The sequence below is a fragment of the Corapipo altera genome, unplaced genomic scaffold, assembly GCF_003945725.1.
Source record: "Corapipo altera isolate COAL_440 unplaced genomic scaffold, ASM394572v1 78, whole genome shotgun sequence".
NCBI classification, from domain to species: Eukaryota; Metazoa; Chordata; class Aves; order Passeriformes; family Pipridae; genus Corapipo; species Corapipo altera.
In genome coordinates, this window is record NW_020884904.1 from 7,962,271 (window position 1) to 7,980,697 (window position 18,427).

General features: G+C 47.1%; 1 protein-coding gene across 1 annotated transcript in view; it reads right to left on the reverse strand.

Annotated features, from left to right (window-relative positions):
- The window catches only part of TSPAN32 (tetraspanin 32), a 30,780-nt gene extending 19,363 nt beyond the window's left edge, over nt 1-11,417 (reverse strand). The window contains exons 1-4 of the mRNA XM_027651275.1: nt 11,283-11,417; nt 9,170-9,284; nt 7,795-7,892; nt 1,479-1,553 (exon numbers count right to left, since the gene is read on the reverse strand). Of these exons, the coding sequence (XP_027507076.1) occupies nt 1,479-1,553; nt 7,795-7,892; nt 9,170-9,284; nt 11,283-11,348 (354 nt within the window). The 5' untranslated portion in view covers nt 11,349-11,417. The remainder of the gene's footprint in view (nt 1-1,478; nt 1,554-7,794; nt 7,893-9,169; nt 9,285-11,282) is intronic.
- Between the last annotated feature and the right edge of the window lie 7,010 nt (nt 11,418-18,427).

Below are 18,427 nucleotides of genomic sequence, written 5' to 3' on the forward strand. Positions count from 1 at the left end.
CACTTTAACCTTGATTTCTGCTTTCAGAAGAACTGGATTTTAATTTATGCACAGCACAGTGAACCATTATGGGACAGGGCTCCTTGTCCTCAGGAAAATCAATCACAACAGTCCTAGTATGGATTGAGTCTCCAGGATATTGAAGGAGTTGTGCTCCTCCATCACAGAAGGAAGGCTCACAGCCAGCCTTCTGATACACTGGTCTTTCATCAAAATATCTGTAATCCTAAAAAGATGAGCTGGCAGCATCAATCCCTAATCTACTGGGATGATGCTTCCCATCACTCACATCCTCACGGGGCCTGGGACATTACAGGTTATGGCACGGGACTGGGACTGGGGAGGAGCAAAATGGAGACAGGGACTGACCCACTGCATGGAACATCGATCAAAGCCCCAAACACTTATCTGAGTTACTGTCAGATAATTTAGGTTCTTGCCTAAAACATCAGTGTTCTGCTTTCAAAAGAAAGGTGTCATGATTTTTTTGCACTCCCGAGTCTCTTAAAATTTATATTTTTTGAATGCAGGGATGCAAAAAGGGGAATTCATGAAGACCTAATAGCAACAAATCCCTCTGAATGGGAAGAGGAATAAATATGCAAAAAGCAAATTATATCAGATTAGGAAAAGGTTCAAAAAAGTGTAAAATTCTTTAGGCTACTAAATACTAAGGTTAATTTCTGCTTTCCCCAGCAGCCAAATACTCTGGCCCCAGGGGTATCCCAGCCCCAGGTTATGGTTACCCACTGTGATGCACTTTAGCAGCTCTGCATGTCTCGACTCAACTTCCCCAGCACCTTGTATCTCCCACACCATCCATCTACCACAGCACCAGCAAGCTCTGGGTTAACAATTCAAACCCCAACTTTCTTCCAAATTCAATCTCCTCCAACCTTCTCTTTCTGGTCCAGCATGATAGCTACTCAAACCACCATTTTTCACTCTATTGTTTTTCCTGTACCACTGCTGCCAGTTAATAAACACATCTCCCGGGTGTTTCTCCTGGCCATTGCCAGAGACAACCTGAACAACCACAACCTGCCATTGCCTTTGAATAGAGGCTCCCAACTGACATATACAAGAATTAGAACCAGCTGGAAATGACTTTTCTGAAGTCAAGCATCTCATTTAAAACAAAACAAAACAAATATCCCTTGCAAAACCAAACCAAACCAAACCAAAACAAACCAAAAGCTATTTAAAATGAGACTTGCATTTTGTTTTGCCTTCAGGACAAAGAGCTTGCCCCGTGTGAGGGTTTCCATGGCTTCTCCCTTCAGATGATCCCATTGAAGAGGCAGCTCATGAAAGCAGCCCTATTCTTGTAAAGGACAGATAAGACAGAGCCTGGATCTGATAGACCTCGGCATGGATGGCTTAATTACTACCAGATGTCCCTTTTATGGGAGAAATAGTTGCTGCAAAAAAAATCTCCGACAAGATGCTGGTGGTAATTCCTAGCAGCCAACACTTACCTCCGTGCTGTGTGTGTATCTCCAGCAGGCAGCTGGGATCAATCCGCAGAAGGCCAGAGCAAAACAGAAAAATCCCTGAGGATAAAGAGGAAAAATACCATCAGCTACAGTATGGGGAGAAAAATATCCATTAGCAAACACCATAAGGACATATTTAATATGCTTGTTTGAGCAAGTTTCATTAAAGTTTAAACATTACCTTCTTTCAATATCCCTCATAATGATGGTTACTAAAAAGAAATTAGATGGACAATAATGTGATTCTCCATCAGAAGTCCTCTAATTATGCTGTGGCAACTTGAAGAGGTTGACCAAAAATGCAGGCAGCTTCCTGTGGAGCAGTTAATCTATTCTGCCCAAATTCCCCTTGGGATATAGGGGGGATAAAACCATCATATTTTCAGTATGCTCCTGTTCTGCAGGAGGACTGTGCCCCAGAATAGCATCTCCTTACTTGTGGAATTCAATCCCCTGCATTTAAAACTTGGCTATTGGCTTCAAAGAGGGGAAATCCCACACAAATAGTCCATAAAGAAGTGAGTAACCAGCATAGAGAGCAACCTGCTCTGGAAGAGGAGCTGGACTTTACTCGGTGAGCAAGGTGGCAGCTGCATGGTCAAGCCTCCTTCTTTAAATCAGCACCACCCTAGTTAGACAACAGGATGACAGAAATATAATCAAGGTCAGCAACTGACCCTGACGTGTCTAAACAAAAATGGCAACAATGCAGGAGGTGACTTGACTTTTGTCTTCTTCCCTAGGCTTGCAGAGCTGGAAGTTACATGCTTTGTCTCTTTATTTGAAAAATATGGACTAAAAAGAATCCAAACCCTGATGTAAACAGCACTTGCCTGCTGTGACAGCTGGACCAAAGGATCTTGTTCACATAAAAAAAAATAAAAAAGGGAAGGAAAAAAGTGCCTGTGAAGCATTTGAAGGCTAAATGGGCTCATCAAATATGAATCCACAGCTTAGTCTTGGAACGACAAAAGATAGTGAATAAGTACCAGTGGAAAATTAATTCCCTTACAAGTTTTTCTGTGAAATTGTGCCTCTTCCAACACAACAGTATGTAGGAGGGGAAAATTACTCAGCTCACTGCACCTTATTTTGATTTATAATTTTTTTCTATGACTGTTTTCATTGTATGATATAGCTGAATTCATTTGAAAAAGATTACATCTTACATGAAGTTTTACCAAATTTAAGCTTAAGGAGAGGAAGAAAAGCATTGCTTCTACCAATTCTGCTTCACTAATAAAAATTTGCTCAGAAAAAAAATATCCAAACTCATGCATATGCAGCAAGAAAAGAAAATGTGTTACTTCAAATCCTGGACATGAAAGTGAACATGCCAATAAACTGCCTTTTGCTGGTTCTTTTCCATCTGCTATGTTCCTCTGCCCTGTCCAGTGGCTTTGCTCCTGGAACAAGACTGCCATTGTCATTTTACCACTTTTTGGGGGCCACCTTGTTTCAGGCTCTACATCAGGCACTGGTAAAAACCGTGTTACAGCTCTTATGGAAAATCTTAAATTATGTATGTCCAGTCACTCCTTTCTTTTATTATTTTGGCAGCTGCCTGGACATATAGCTGATGAGATCACTCGTTGCCTTGCTAGGAGCTGAAATGAGATTACAGAAGACCCTAAAGGAAATAGGAGGAAAAGTTTAATCAAATGCTGACATGACAAGGGGCATACAAGTAGTGAGGATGTGGAAGAGCTCACAGAGCAAGATACCACAGACTAAAACCCAGCTGGAGTGGGGGGTTCAACCCCTGCAAGTACAGCACAAACTGGAGGGAGGGGTGAGGTTACACAGGCATTTCAGGTTGCTCCTCACTAGGACCAGACCCTGCCTTTTGCACTTCCTTCAACAGCTCTCCCACCAAACAGTGTAACAAAGTCATTGTTTTAACCAAAATGAAGTTCAAAACCAAGAAAATAATTTTAAAAAATTGCCAGATTAAAAAAATCAACATTGATAGCAATGTAAGCGCTCTTCTGCACATTGTTCTATTGAGGTTATAATTGAGAGGACCCACCATGTACCCAGTGAGTGAAAACAACAGCGTGCCAGTGACACCACCCAGATTTCTTCCCCCATGCTCTCCCTTCCTCCCCCCCAGCTCCAGCACTTACGACATATCTCTGGGGCTGGAACCTCCATCAGATTAAAATCCTCCTCCTCATCCTCCCTTCCTCAGCTCCACCCCACACTTCAGTCCTTCACGTTCAGCATCAGCTCTCCCTTTATTTCTGTCTAGTTTCTCTGGGAATACCAAGACGTGGCCCCTTGGGAAGCTCCCCCTCCATCCAGCCGGTGCACAGCAATTACATGGCTCCAAGAACATCTTATAAATGAATTATAGCCTGCTTTTTCCCTTCCCAGCCAAAAGGCTTTTGGAAGAACAACTTTCTAATTACATTAGAAGACATTTGGAGGAACAAAGAAAAAGGCAACGTGCAGTTTGCATACTAAATGTGGAAGGGTCGAAGCTGGTTCACCGTCTCCCAGACCCTTGGAGCTCCTTGGAGACAGCCACAGGCTGCTGCCTGCTCCCTTTGCGGGAGGCAGTCACATCAGCCCCGTGGAGGGCTGTCACCAGCCAGACATCCATTACTCTTTTATGAATGACCTTGTTTCCATCCTTGCTGCAAGGAACAATTTATCTTTGACAGACTTGGCAGAATCCACTGAAACAGCATCCTGTCTGTTGGCTGGTGTTTCTTTCAATTCACCTTTCTGGTGCTTCCCCTTTGGCTAAGGGGGTCTGCTTTGGATGAGGGAGGGATCCTTTAGCTCAGACTGGGTTCGGTAGCTATGCCAAACTCCCACACTCTCAGGGAAGGAGCTGACCTCTGCCCTGCTCATCTCTAGCTGCTTTTTGGCACTTCTGTGGTCATTGTAAGGGCCAGCTCCCTGCCAGAGTGCACAGGCCAGGGGCAGGAAAAGGGGAGCTAATTTCAGATTGCATCCATCAGGTTTTGTCCCTCCCTCCCTGACCCAGTTCATCTAAAAGCACACAGTGTTTTTGCCTTTCGACATAGCAAACAGGAGTCAGTGATCTCAGCCCGAAAGAGGAATCTGTCCTCAGCACCAGCTGAGCATGCAGATGTCTCATTCAGGAGTGTTGCACCATGAGGGAGAGCACAGGAGGCAGATGAACTGTGAAAGATGCTGAAGTGCACTGCAGTGATATTAAGGACCCTCTACACTCTTGCCTACAATGATACACCTGGGTACAGTAAAGCAAACAGCCTGTGCTGTGTGCTGACCCCACTGGCACATCACTCGATGAAAAACTGGGTTATACTGGGCCTTCACTGAGGCTTTTTACCACAGAAATTTTCTGGAACAGCTGCTCCATCCTGAATACAAATTTTCCTCTAAACAAGTGGGGTTTTAGGCTGTAAAGCTCAGATGTAAGAATTTCAGCTGGGATGTTATGGTTTGCATGTTGCTCCCTGCTTCTTCTTCCTTTCTCTGCCTGACCAGGTAACAACACATGAGTCCTTAAACCTCACCGATGCCAGAGTCTTTCCTTTGTACAAGCAGTACGAGAAAAAATTCCTTCCTTTTCCTCCCCTTCAATAGCGACATGGCCTCCAGGGGCTGTGAGAGCTGCAGGATATTTACATTCAGGATTGACTGCATGATGGACCACCAGAAAGCAAGCTTTGCCTGAGCTGGAGGACAGTCAATAAACCTGTCGCCATTCTCCCTGTTTAAGAGGAGCTTCAGGGATAATATTTCTGGATTTTAGAACATAATTTTTTACCCTTTAGTTCTCAGCTACTTTCTCGAAACCAGCTTCCTTGCAAGCATCAGTGGATGCCCAGTAGCATCTGTCTGGTCTGGTGGTGCTGCTAAAGCAGCTACAAGACAATCTCCTGAGATATGTGTGCTTAAACCAGTTTGACCCATTCTAGTTTCTAACCACTGTGCACCACTGTGTACTGATATTAGAACACCACCAGTAATGTCTGCAAAGACCTGAGACCACTCCTCTGTAAACACACAAAACTCCAGATAGCCAGGCAGCACGAGCATTTATAATTCAAATGGACAAAAAAAAAGTGCTCCTTTAAGCCCATCTGCATCCTGGTTAGCTTTTCCCCTGGGTGGCTGGTTTACCAAGTGGCATTGTGGTGGATTAGCCACATTGATGCAGATATCCCCTGAGTGTGGCTTGGTTTCATGTACAGCCACAGATGTCAGGCCAATAGTCTGGTGTCTTCCCTCTTTGATTAGAGTAAATTAAATGGTCTTCTAAATAAGACACACTCTTTGCAGGGAGGAAAAGTCCTTTAAAATCAATAGCGGGGGAAGGTGAAAGATCAACTCTATTGCAGAAAGAGGAAAAAAGCAACAAGTAGCAGGGCTGCAAGCCACAGCCCAGCAGCCCTGCCTGCCATTACACCTCACGGCAGCCGTCAGGATTGGCTCTCCCTGCCTTTGCTTCTCGAAGGCAGATCAGATGTGCCTTGGAAGGGGGCAGGAACTGGGGGGTAAACAAGCAGCAGGCTTGTAAGATACAGTAAGATACAGTTGGTGTAAGATACAGTTGAGGGGGGGTGGCGGGGGGTGGCGCAGGCGATTCACAGGAACAGGTAAAGTTCCCGTGTGTGATTTGAGATGCTGATGAGCCGCTTGAACGAACTGGAGCAGAGAACACGGTCGCTGGTGGCCAGCTCTTGGGTATTTCCCACGGTTCCCGTTAATTTCTGAGGGCCGGGGATGTGCCAGTACCCCGCAGGGGTTACGGGGACTGCTCCCGTTCCCGGAGCGTTCCCCAGCATCCTCCGGTGCCGGTGGGAAGCGGGCGGCTGGCGGGCCCGCGGCCCCCTCCAGCGGCGGAGCGCGGCGGTGGAGCGGCCCCTCGCTCGGGTATCGCCCCTCACCTCCTGCCTGGAGGCTGGACACTGCCCCCCAACGCTGCCAGAGACGGCGGAAACGGAGCTTAAAGGCAGCCAAGAGGTTCCCTGGTGGGAGCAGCGTGGGATGGTACCTCGTCGCCAGAGCTGCGGGGAAGGCACTCTTTAAATATCGCTTCAGTAAATGGCTATCATTTTAAGAGCCTGTTCTACACAGTGGCACGGCCCAAACTATACCAGAGAATAAGTCAACAAATAAACATTATGGAGAAGTTTGACTGTATTTTCAGGGAGCCATGACAATCTCCATTAATCTGTACATACCCACCTGTTGGTTTAGATGTGACAAATGCAGGCACACATTAAATGCACTTCGGCAAAAGAGAGGGGAATTACACATATCTGCTAGAGATATGTCACTCAGGCCCCTGTGAGCATCTCTAACAGAGAAAGGAAGATTGCATTTTGAGGAGGTGAAAACATTAACTTCAGTAGCTGCTTTGCACTGGATTTTAAGGTGTCAGCTTCTCATTTCTGCCATCAGTATAATTTCCCCCATTTACATAGATTAGATAAATCTCTTTAAAGTTAGTTTATGTATGACAGCAATGCAATTATTTCATATTAAGCACAACTTCATGCTCAACAGCCCAACCGTTAACTCCTGCCCTTCACTTAGCACAGGAAAATATGCAGTGAGCAGTGCTTTTCCACTCACTCCTCCAGCTCTGAGGCTGGAAGCTTCCCTGTGCAGACTAAGCCCCATGTGCAGGCCATGTTTTTAAATGGAGTTGAACTCACAATCCAGCTTACTACTGTTGACATGGTCTAGGCCCACACACGCACTTTGCTGTGGATGATGGAGAGGAGAAAGGGGGAATTTCAGCTCTTGTGCTACCTCTCCACCCTCTCCTTATAGGTGGAAACTGAGGGTCCAGCCCAAATCCCCCATGCCTGCTGCCATGCTTTGTATGCCTCACACCAGCACCACTGTGGTGGATGCTTGCAGTGTGAGAGGAAGAAGGGAGGCTAATTTTGCTGTCACAAATCAGAGGAACAATGTGGGACTCAAAATTGCTTTGCTAAAGTTTCCTCACATAAACCATGGGTTGACTTGGTGAGAAAAGAAATACGCTGGAACTGTCATCACCGTAGTGGCTTTGGCAAATAAGCACCTTCCCTCTGAAAGCTGCATACACAAGACTTTGGCAAAAGAAACAAGGTGCAGAAGGATGCAGTCCTCAGCCTGAAGAGCTCTGCAAGGTCATGCTTTTACAAAAATGTCCCTTTGCAACACAGGGTGGAACAACAGAGCCTCCTTCCCCAGTCGTGCATGCTCTCAGGCATAAGGCAAAACAGCCCCCAGCACCACAATTTTACGGCACCAGCCCAAGGTGACGAAGGTCCCCTCCCATCCAGTCCCTCTGGATACGCACCATGGCGGTGAGGCACTGCGATTCCCGCACCGTGGCGGCAGAGCTCAGCAGGGCTGCCAGGATCAGGGTCATGCTCAGGCAGATCCCAAAGTAGAAAGCTGGAAGGAAGTCAGACATGGGAGCTGCGGTCAGATGCTAAGTGCTAGCAGAGGCCTAGTCTGATATTTTCACCCAGAGAGGGGCCAAAAAGTGTATTTTGGGGAGGGGGCCCAAAATGCCCAGGTTGCAGAACTGAAATTTTTTGATAATTCATTCGATACCCCTCAGCTGTGTATGCTTGGCTTGTCTGGCAGGGCTATAAACCTCTGAGCGGTTCCCACAGCTCCAGCAGACTGAAGCACCCTAAAAGGGTGTTGGTCCACCCAACAGACCACAAGCTGCCAATTATTTCAGCACTCTGATAAGGATCCCCCCTAATGAGGAGTACAGCAGCTGTCCCACGGCCCCTATCGGGACTCTAGGCACTGCTAATCTGGTGCAACACTTGCCCTCTGGTTTCCTCCTGGCTAAGGCAGGATCACAGCCGGTACCCCAGGGCAGGGCTCAAGGATCACAGCGCTGCAAAGGGCTTTGCTGCCCCAGCCATGCAGAGGTAATGCTTGCAAGCAAGGCAAGTGGAAGCATTGCTGGAGAGCGGTGGCTGGGATGGGAGAGCCTGCAAGGCTGCAGTCAGTGCCAATATATAACCCCTATGTGTCTAGGAACAGGGGAGGACTGTACCTTAGCTTTGTACTAACATAGTTTTTACACCTGCTTTGTTAAACTGAAATGGAGAACCAGGATCTAGAGAGGGTATGAGCATGTTTAAGCCCAGGATACAGCTTGGAAAAAGCCACAGATGCAAGTGCAGCACAGGCGAGCAGGGTATTTTAGTATGTGGGCTATCTTTGCTCTACCCTTGTACCTGAGACTCAGTTTATATTTCTCCGTTGTGAAAGGGAAAACACTCCAGGTGTTTCCATGCATTTATCCTCCCAGCCTCAATTTTCTATGCTCTGCTTAGATTTCTCAAACTGTCTCTCTCTCCATGTTCTCAGGGCCCTACCAGCCCTGCATCTTTAGGTTGTCTGTGGCAGAGGAGCTCCCCCTGTGCTGAAAGCTCAGGTGGAGCATGGGGAGATGGTGAATAGAGGCAGAGGCGCAAATGGAGAAGCACCTGAGCACCCTGTGCTCCCACAGCACCCTTTTGTGCCTGGCATGCGGGTCTGACACAGGGGGAAAAAGTGCCTGTGGGACTGTGTTACTCCTAATGCATTCTCCAAAAACCAGCCCCTTCCTCCTCTTGAGACACCTCTGCATTTCCTTCAATTTATTTAGAGAATTTTGCAGCTCCTGGTATCACAAAAAGTCTCACTGGGATGTGACCACAACGTACCTCTGTAGTGGATGACCCTGTAGGAGTTGCCATCCAGGGAGATATCGCTGATGAGGGTGAAATGGAGCCCATAGTGGGTAACTGTGCTCAGCGTGGCAATGGATAGCCCCAGCAGCTGGAAAAGAAGGGTTTTAGGAAGGGATTTACAAGGCAGCAGCTCTTGTTGGGTGCACACAAAGCTTTGAGGTGTACCTGGATGCTCCCGAGCCCCATGCAAATGCAGACAGCCTGATCATCCAGAGACCACCACATGTACCCAAAGGTGCACATAAAAGGACAAACCCCAGACACTTAAAAATATTACAGCTCTTTTTCTCTCTTGCATAATGAGTACATGTGATATTCTGCAGCCATTTGTCTCTTTGCCATTGTCTGTGAATTAAATTCCCACTACATGAAGAAACCCCAGAGGATCAATGCTCTTGCAGCACACCTGTGCAGTCCCACCCCACTCGGCAGACTACACACATGCAGTTGTGAGGGCTCCCACCTTCAAGAGTGGTTTTGGGCAGGGATGACGTTCTTTGCTCTTTGCAATGCTAGTCCCATTGCCTGCTAATGGCTCTATTTCCTATTGTAGAGTCCGAAGAGATGAGCCTTGTGCTGTTCTAAGTTATCTGGGCTGGCTTCTTTCTTTGCAACATGTTGCTGGCCTATCTGCTTCTGTCCCATTCCTGAAAGCACAGTATGCCTATGGGGCAACTACTAGCACATCACCCTCCATGTTGCCCAAGGTCCAGGTGACGGAGAGGGAACATTTCTGATGGCACCTGGCTCTAGGGCAGGGCTCCTTACAGCATGACTGGTGGCAGAGGCACAGTTAAAACCAGCTCCAAATTTAATGTACTGAACCTGTAAAATACAAAATGTAAGCCCACTCCTAGCTCCTAAGATAAGACTTCATCTTTTTGTGCCTTTACAATAAAAGGCAGCTATACCTGTGCCAAATGTGACAGTGTAATGTCACCATAATCCCCTCTGTGTGACATTTTATAATAGCTTTTGGGGTAGACTTACAGTTTTGGAGACTAAATACATCCAAACTGTAGCATTTTGTCCGACCTAATTTGTGATACCTTCTGACCCTTCATACTGTACATTACTGCATATCTTGACCCGCAACTAGCAAAATGCTAAGTGCAACACCAGTTAGCTCAGATTTCTGAGAAACTGCAGTCTAAGTCTTAAAGGCTCCTCTAAACTTAATGCTTGCTACCAATATTCCTTTGATTTCTTCCAAATGACATATTTTCTTATTTGGGAGACAGAACAACCTTACACCCACTGCAGCCAACAGTCTTAGAATGCTGAAATTTGGACAAACTATGAATTTCACGTGTGGGCCAAAATAAGATACTACCTTTTAATTATACTCTCTCCAAGCCACCAACCCTCTTTGAACTAAATACAGATTAGTAGTAGTAGCAGTAGTAGTAGTAGTAGTAGTACTAGTAGTAGTAGAAGTATTAAGCTGGTAAGTTGTGATAAAGTGAAAAGGCAACAAGAACATACAAGTCAAAAACATCCAGGAGAAATGTTCTCCAGTTTCCACCATTTCCCGTCGGCTCTAACAGCAGATGTCAAGAAACTCCCCTTGAATTTGCTTCAAAAGCTGATAAAAAGAATCCCTAGAATTGCTTTTGCTTTGCGATGCCGATCCACAGGTCTCTCACACACACTTCCATCAAAGCCTTGCAGATTCCTCACTTGACTCCACCTGTAGCCAACCACCCTCCCAGCAACAAGTGTGACTGCAGCAGGTCCATCTGCCCTCTTTTGCTCCAAGGAGACAGGAGCAAAATCTTTTTGCTGAAAACCACCCATTCTGCCAGCAGGGACCTTTCCTTTCTCTTTCGAGGCAGCTGCTGAGTTGTGAAAGAGCTGCAGTGGTGTGACAGCCCTGAGAAACCAGAAGTCTATCAGTGGAGGGGGGGCAATGCTGGTGGCCAGCGATAACCACCCAGGGTGCAATGATAACTCAGGCAGTTGGCTTTGCTTGCCCTCTGCCCGCGAAAAACAGAACGTGGGAAAACCTGATCCTCTCTGAGCAGGGATGGGAAAGGCAACGGTTCATCTTGGTTCTGCAGAGATCCCCCCAAACCTGCCTGCTCACCATGACACAGAGGCTGGTCACCAGCAGCTGGCACTTGGTGGTCCTCATCCCGCACCTCAGTCCCATGGCAGCTTGTTCCCAGAGAGAGCTGCAGTTGGTCCCTCCAGCCCTTGATAAAGCCTGGGTTTCCACCAAGGGGAGGCATGACCACAGTGGGGCCTCTCAGGAAGCGCAGTCCCCACCACGTGCTGATGCACCTCCTCCTGCCTGATTAGTAAATCCTGTTTAGGGCAGTCACCTTCTGCACAGGCTCACTCAGCTGCTGTCAGTCCCCACACACTCTTTCTCCCCAGCTGGGAAAGAAGGAAAGACATACAGAAAAACAACTTTTCATGGAGTTTGGAGCATAGCTCCTCAAAAAAAAATTTTGAAACTGTTCAATTAAGAGTCAGTATCAAAATACCCTGGGTTTGACTTTCAGTGGGATGCAGTTTTGCTAAATGAACATTGTCAGTAACTTTTTTAAAATAATCTGCATTAAAAGTATCTTAGGAAAAAGCTTAGGAAAGTGTTATTTAGAACAAAAAAACCTCTGTTGTTTGAAGAAGAGATCAAATCCCCCAAACAGGTCTGTGTAAGAGTCTTCTCCCTAAGTTTAAAACCATCACATGGCAATAACCTATGGCTGAGTCTCCACTGAAACTTTTATTTGCAGACAAGGGAATAAACCACCTTTGGTAGTATTTTATTCAAGAAAATGGCTATGTGTAAATATAACTCCCTGCTCAGGAGACCCTCACTGTCCATGGACATTTTAACCCTGTTCTTTCCCCTCTCCTATCACTGAAGACTCCTTGGATCCACAGCTACAAAAGACTCAGGTGACTTCTGGTCTTCAAAACCAGCTGTCTTCTGAATGCATATTTCTCAAAAGTAAATCACAAAGAAGCCTCAAGAACAATCTGGCCAAAGTGAGCCTGAATGACTGAGTGCCTTAATCATCCTTTGCTTCAGAACAAGGCTAGTTTTCACGTGGAAAACAGGTGAAACAGAATAATGAAAATTAGTTGAACTTCTCCCAGGAGGCAAAGAAAGGGGGTAAAAAAGTAAAACCATCCCACATTAGTTACTGAAGTTAGAGGAAGATGACAAAGAAGCAGGAGGAGAGGAGTGAAAAAAGGAAGGATGATGCAGTTTGTAGAGCAAAGAGAAGCAAGAGAAAGTGAGTTGCACAAAGCCATGTGTTCGGGGAAAAGTGTGTCATGATTTTCTGACTACATCACTAACTTTCTTGCAAAATATCTTGGTTGCAACCTCCCAAGACACCACTGAGAGCTGCCATGGCTGTTGCCAGAAACAGGTGTCCCCATGGTTTGCAGGTCCCTGCCCTAGGAGGCTGGTATCTGATGCCCAGCAGGAGAAACTGATGTACCCATGACCCATGTGCAGACAGAGACCTTCCATCTCTGGCCACCAGCTGAAGACCACTTGAGAAAAATCAACAGATGGACAGCAGGGAAGGAGAGCAATGGGGAGAGAACAAAAGGTTGGTGAGGTAGCTGATGCCCTGCCACCCCTGCTCAGGAGTGTCCCTGACCCCTGGGGACAGGCCAGTTGGGGAAAATGCCTTATAAAACACTGTCGGAGTTAGGACTGCATCTGAATGCAAAGCTGTGAGCACCCATCATTTGTTCTGGCGCTAGGGGACAGATGGGGGTGTTGTCACTTCCGTTTTCAAGGGGAGGATTCACGGGTATAAAGGCAGGAGAGCTGGTCCACAGGTGGAGTTACAGGTTAAATCTGGAAGGGTTGCAAGAAGGTATGAGAACAGTTCCATGTTGAACACCAGCTAGGGCAGCCCAACCACCAGCGACAGTGAGCAAGTGTGTAACTTCTCACCTGCCCTGAGCACACCCAGAGCCTGTTTCACAGCGAGGGACAGGAGAAAAACCATCGAGCCCATCTTTTTTTCCCCCTAGACCCCAGTTCCTTTCCCAATCCGAAATGCTGGCCACCAAAGCAAGACCTGTGAGAAGCCAGGTCTCACACTAGAGGTCCCCATAGGCCAGCAGAACCCTTTCCCGAAGGTTGGGATGATCGACGTGGGCTTTCTAAACAGTCTAACAGTCTAACTGTGGGCTTTCTAACTGGCAGTTCCCTCCCCAGTTGAACAAAGGTCTTCTCTGTCCCTGCAGGAGCCTCACACCTCACAGCAGGTCCACCTGAGAGGTCACCAAATCGACATCTACACCCCTTGGAAGGGCTTCTAGTCTTTCCACAAGATATGTTCTACCTCCTTTTGTCTCCAGCCATTAAAATGTGTACCTTCACTAATTCACAGAGCTCTGAAAGTGGAGTGTATATGGATTTCTAGCATTAAAAAAATAACAAGAGTAAAAGGAGTTACTCTCTCACCCAAAAAGAAAGCCAAAAAAAAGCCAGTCCCTCACCCCCCAAAAAAAACAGGAGCACCAGTAGAGCTGGGATATTAAGAGGTTGGGCTGTGATTGAGAGAGGCACATTTGGTACATGGAAGGGCACTACTGAGAGGAACACGGAGCCTGTGTGCTTGTGTTACCTGTGCCCGTCAAAAAGGGAATCTGTACAATTTTCTATGGGGTTAAACTTCCTCTGGGCGCCCTGTCATTGGCACACACCTGCCTCAGCAGCTCTCTGTCCAGGGAACACTGGTGAGAAGCAGGGTGTCCCCCCAGCCTCATCCCAGTGGGAAGAGAGGCAGGGCTGCTGGCATGCTGGGGAACCGTCCTCGCAGTCAGCATGTGAGCTGGATGGCAGCATGGCTTTTCTGGCAAGACTCGGCCTCCTGCCTGCCCTGCCCTGCCAGGTTTTATCAGTTGGTCCCCTTTGCAAGAGCACAACTTATCACACTCAAATGCCATGCAAAAACCACAGATGACCACAGCTCCTGCCTCTGGCTTCATCCCTTATCTCTGGTTATCAGCTGGAGCATGGAAAGATGGCAGTGAGGCTGAAAATACCCCAGGGAGGACAGGTGCTCTCTTCTTCTAGCCTTGTGGCAGCTTGCAGATTTCTGTTATGAAAATATATACCAGCATCCCCAGTTGCACAGGTCTCAGAAGGACATGTCACCTCATCCAGAAGGGAAGGACTGATTTAAAAAGGGGAACAAGCCAGGCCATATTTTTTGCAAAGCTATAAACCTCCAACCCTCCGCTGAGCTGGAGGGAAATGATGCCCATGCTGTCAGAGGGATGTCCTGAAAGAGCTGGGGGATTTGATGTGTTAATACTGCATGGGGTGAACTTGGGACACTAAACACAAATGGAGGAGAAGAGGCTGAATCCACGCTAGTGCTTTCTCAATGTCAACTTTTCTGGCTCTTACTCTATTGGTGCAGGCACCAATGATGGAACAGCAACACCCCAGCCTCAGCTGCTTGAACTCTGTTGAGGCAGCAGGTAAGAGAAACTTTCCCCTTGGCTTTGGAACACTGCTACTCATGATCCTGAGAAAGGATGGGCTGGAAGCAAGAAAGAGGATGTTGTTACCCAGGAGCCAAAACTACACTCATCATCCAGGCAGGACGCGTCTGTGCCAGGTCCCTACAGCTTCTCAGGAGTCTCCTCTTTTTCCAGCCTACAGCACCATTAGGGAAAATACCTCTCCTCCACAGTAGAAAGCAGCTCCAAATGCGGCAGATTTACAAGTGTCAGTAGCTCAGCCCATTTGGTCCCTCAGCTACCGCCCATAACACGGCTGTATTCACCCTAAAGCTTGCTCGTAAATAAAACATGTTCATATCAAACCACACCGCAGCCATAGGAATGATGGGAAGCCAGGGAGTCTGCACAGCCCCCGTCTGCCTTCCCAGGCACATCACAAGGATGCATTGTAAAGGCTGCTTAGCATTCGTATAGCACATACACACAATCAAAGCTAAAAATCAACTTTTAAACCCAGGGCCATCTCTTTTCAAAAAGGGAAGGAGAGGAGAAAAGGGGGAGGTGCTGGGCTTTGCCAAGTGTCAGATGCACCGTACAACTCCACTGTGAATGGAAACAAGGCTGGCTGGAGGCTGCCTTGGAAGAAACAAAACCAGAGAGAAATCATAATATCTCCAAAGGACTTTTTCAGTTATTATTTTCAATGTGTGTCTCTGAAATCCTCTAGTGATTCCCAGGCAATTTGAAATTATTATAGGTGAACAAATAAAATGCCAGAAGAGTTATTAAAAATAGTTCATCAAACCACAGAAAGATTACATTGGAAAAGAGCATAAGCTGAAGACAGGGAGTTCCCTTCAAAGAATAAACTCAAATGAACTTTTTTCTCCACTGAAAGTAAAAGAATTGTACTGTCAGCTCTAAAGCACATCCCCCTACTCAAACTAAATTATTTTTTCTTTTCCCCATGTTTTCTAATTGCAAACCATAACTGCCCAGGAGCCAGCTGTGCAGATGAAAGACTTGAAGACACAATGTGAGCCCTGCTCCATCTAGCTCTGCTCCTAAAAAACCAGCCTGGACACAGCCCAGCCTGGCAAATGGGGACTCACCTGCTCATGAAAATATGGCTACTCAACTACCCATTACCCTTTATTTTTGGCATTCATCCTCTCAGACCTTATTGCAACAGGACCTCTGTTGCTTTCCACCGAGGTCCGTAAAGTTTTGTCAAAAACCCCTAGAAAGCTCATGTCCACTGCCTGTAATGCAGGTACATTTGCACTGACCCAGCACCCCGTCTGCAGGTGACACATGTGACAAGTCAGGGGCAGCACTTTGCTCTCAGCTTTGGCAGATGCAAGAATTAACATGTAGCATCAGGGCTTGGAGACCCTTTACGACAGAGTTCCCCTCTCTCTGAGAGTAGTTTAGCCATCTTGCAGTGTGGACGAAGCCACACGGGGCTGCAAGATGTCCACACCAACCATGCAATTATCATTTTTGCCTTACCTGCTCCAGTAGAGGAGAATTTCTTCTCCCCACTCTCTGAGGATGGGTAGCATATTGCTGGATGCCCTCTCTCCCCAGATTATGATCAGGAAGTTGATTGTGAACACAGACAGTGCTTAATGATGTCTTGTTCTACTGGATCTTACATAGTCATTAACTCTATAAAGAGATTTCAAATAAGATTGCACTTCTCTGAGTACAGGATGTACCTACCTAGGTTCCTTCAGACCATCAGGAAGCCAGCTGCACTGTTAGGAAAATGTGTAAGCAGTTGCTGTGTGTTGTGCTCAGGCCCAGACCTGATGGCCACATCTGGCTGGAAACACGCATTATGATCAGCAGCCCTGAAGCCAATTTGGACCAGTCAAGTTCATCCCTGACCTAAGCATGGAATCACTGTGGCTGGAGGCTGCACACTCTCCCTTGGGACTGGGTTTACTGATGTTTGAAGTGCGCATTATTAATGAAAAAAATTCCCTGCAGTTATTTTCGTATGATAAAAATCCAGTTATTACTCTTAAGCGTGGCTCTTTGATACAGAAGGTTTTCTCTCGAAAAGTTTCAAGGACAGCAGCTTCCCCTTTCCTGCGAGAAAGGCTTTCGGCAGAAATTAAAGACGAGGTAATAAAAGAACATTGATATTACTCCAGTGCAATAATGCCCTTACTGACTAAGCTGTGACTGACATTGAGTGCAAGGGAAGCCCCCTTCACCAGCCAAGGCAGTTTTGTGGATGCTGAAGACAAGTGCATTACATTGCCTGAGCTGAGCAAGCAGTGTGTGAACGCTCACACTCACAAACATGACCACAGGCACAAGCAGCTCCCCTGCGCTGCTGGGAACCCACCAGGCAAAACACTCCTATCTGTGCCACACACCATGAGCTGCTCCTCTTGGGTCAAATCCTTCAGAGAAGATGGTTTTCCCAGCCTAGGTTTTCCCCCAGGCCTACAGCACGGCCAAGAATGTCTCAGAAGCCACTGAATTTGGGTGCTAAACCTTATGTGTACTTGAGTGGGATTGTCAGAAAACTGAAGCTCTCGCAGGCTCCTTATGTCACTTCCAGGAATTTCAGCCCAGCTGCCTGTGACACCTCAGTGGGCTCGGTTCCTTCAACCCACTGATATTGCAACAGACCCCCAGGAAAAATATTTATCTTTCAACGTGGTGGAGCCTTGCTGTTCCCTAAATACCTCACACAGGTACAAATGAGCCCCCTCCATGTCACATCTAGAAATCACAGATAGCTCTTTGAATTACCAGTTTTGGCTTCAATACACCCAAGGAGCAGCACCAGAGAGGTTCAGGGTAGCCAGGGGGATATACAGACCCTTACTTTGATACCCAGATCATGCTACAGAGCCTTGCTGGCACCTGTCCATGCAACAAGAGCTCTGCCATGGGCATGCATACATCCCTGCCACCAAGTTGCTGCCAGCGACACCAGCTTTGAGCATTTTCCTGAGGGTCCCTCCACAAAAGTGAAGCAATGTAACTGAACTGCCTCAAACATCCTTCCCCTACATGCCTCAGGGTGGAGGGAGACCTGCAGAAGACAATTTGCACTTCAGTTACTCTAATTAGCAGTTGATTTAACCCCTCAGTGGATGAGCACCCTCCACCTCCTCGTGATGGTCACGCCAAGGGGTCATACCAGCACCAGCTTGGCACCTGGCACAGGGGACATGGCTGGCCCCACTGCAGCCAGTGAGAGGGTCTGCTTTAGCATCATGTGGTTGGATCTTTTTGTTTGTTTGTTGAAGCTCAGAGTGGATGCAGCCCTTGGGCAGTGGGTTCATGTAGCCCCCCTCCAATCCACCCTGTTCATTTAGCAAAACACTGTGCAAGTTATCTCTTCACACCAGCTTCCAGGACTCCAAAAGGAAGTTCTTTTTTCCTCCCCGTTCAATTCAGCTATCCCAAAGCAACTTACCCCACTGCTCTTACTGCTGGAGCTGGAAGCAAGGCTTGCTTGATGGAGAGCCAAGAGCCACTGCTTGGCATGGCAGAGGGAAAGCACAGTGCAATCCCTGAGCCACAAAGACTTTACATTTTCCTTCTCCTCTCTATTATGCCTTTATCCTTGAAACTCCCATTGAAGCCCAAAAAGCTGGCCTGCAGAGAACAGCCTTGGTAAGATGAGTCACACCACTGCTATAAATTTTTGTTATTATACTTTTTCGGTGGATCTAACAAAGCAGAGCCTCTTTGCCTCTGTCCGACAAACGCCAACCGGCAGCTGGGTGCCGGCACTCTCTGCTCCGCAGG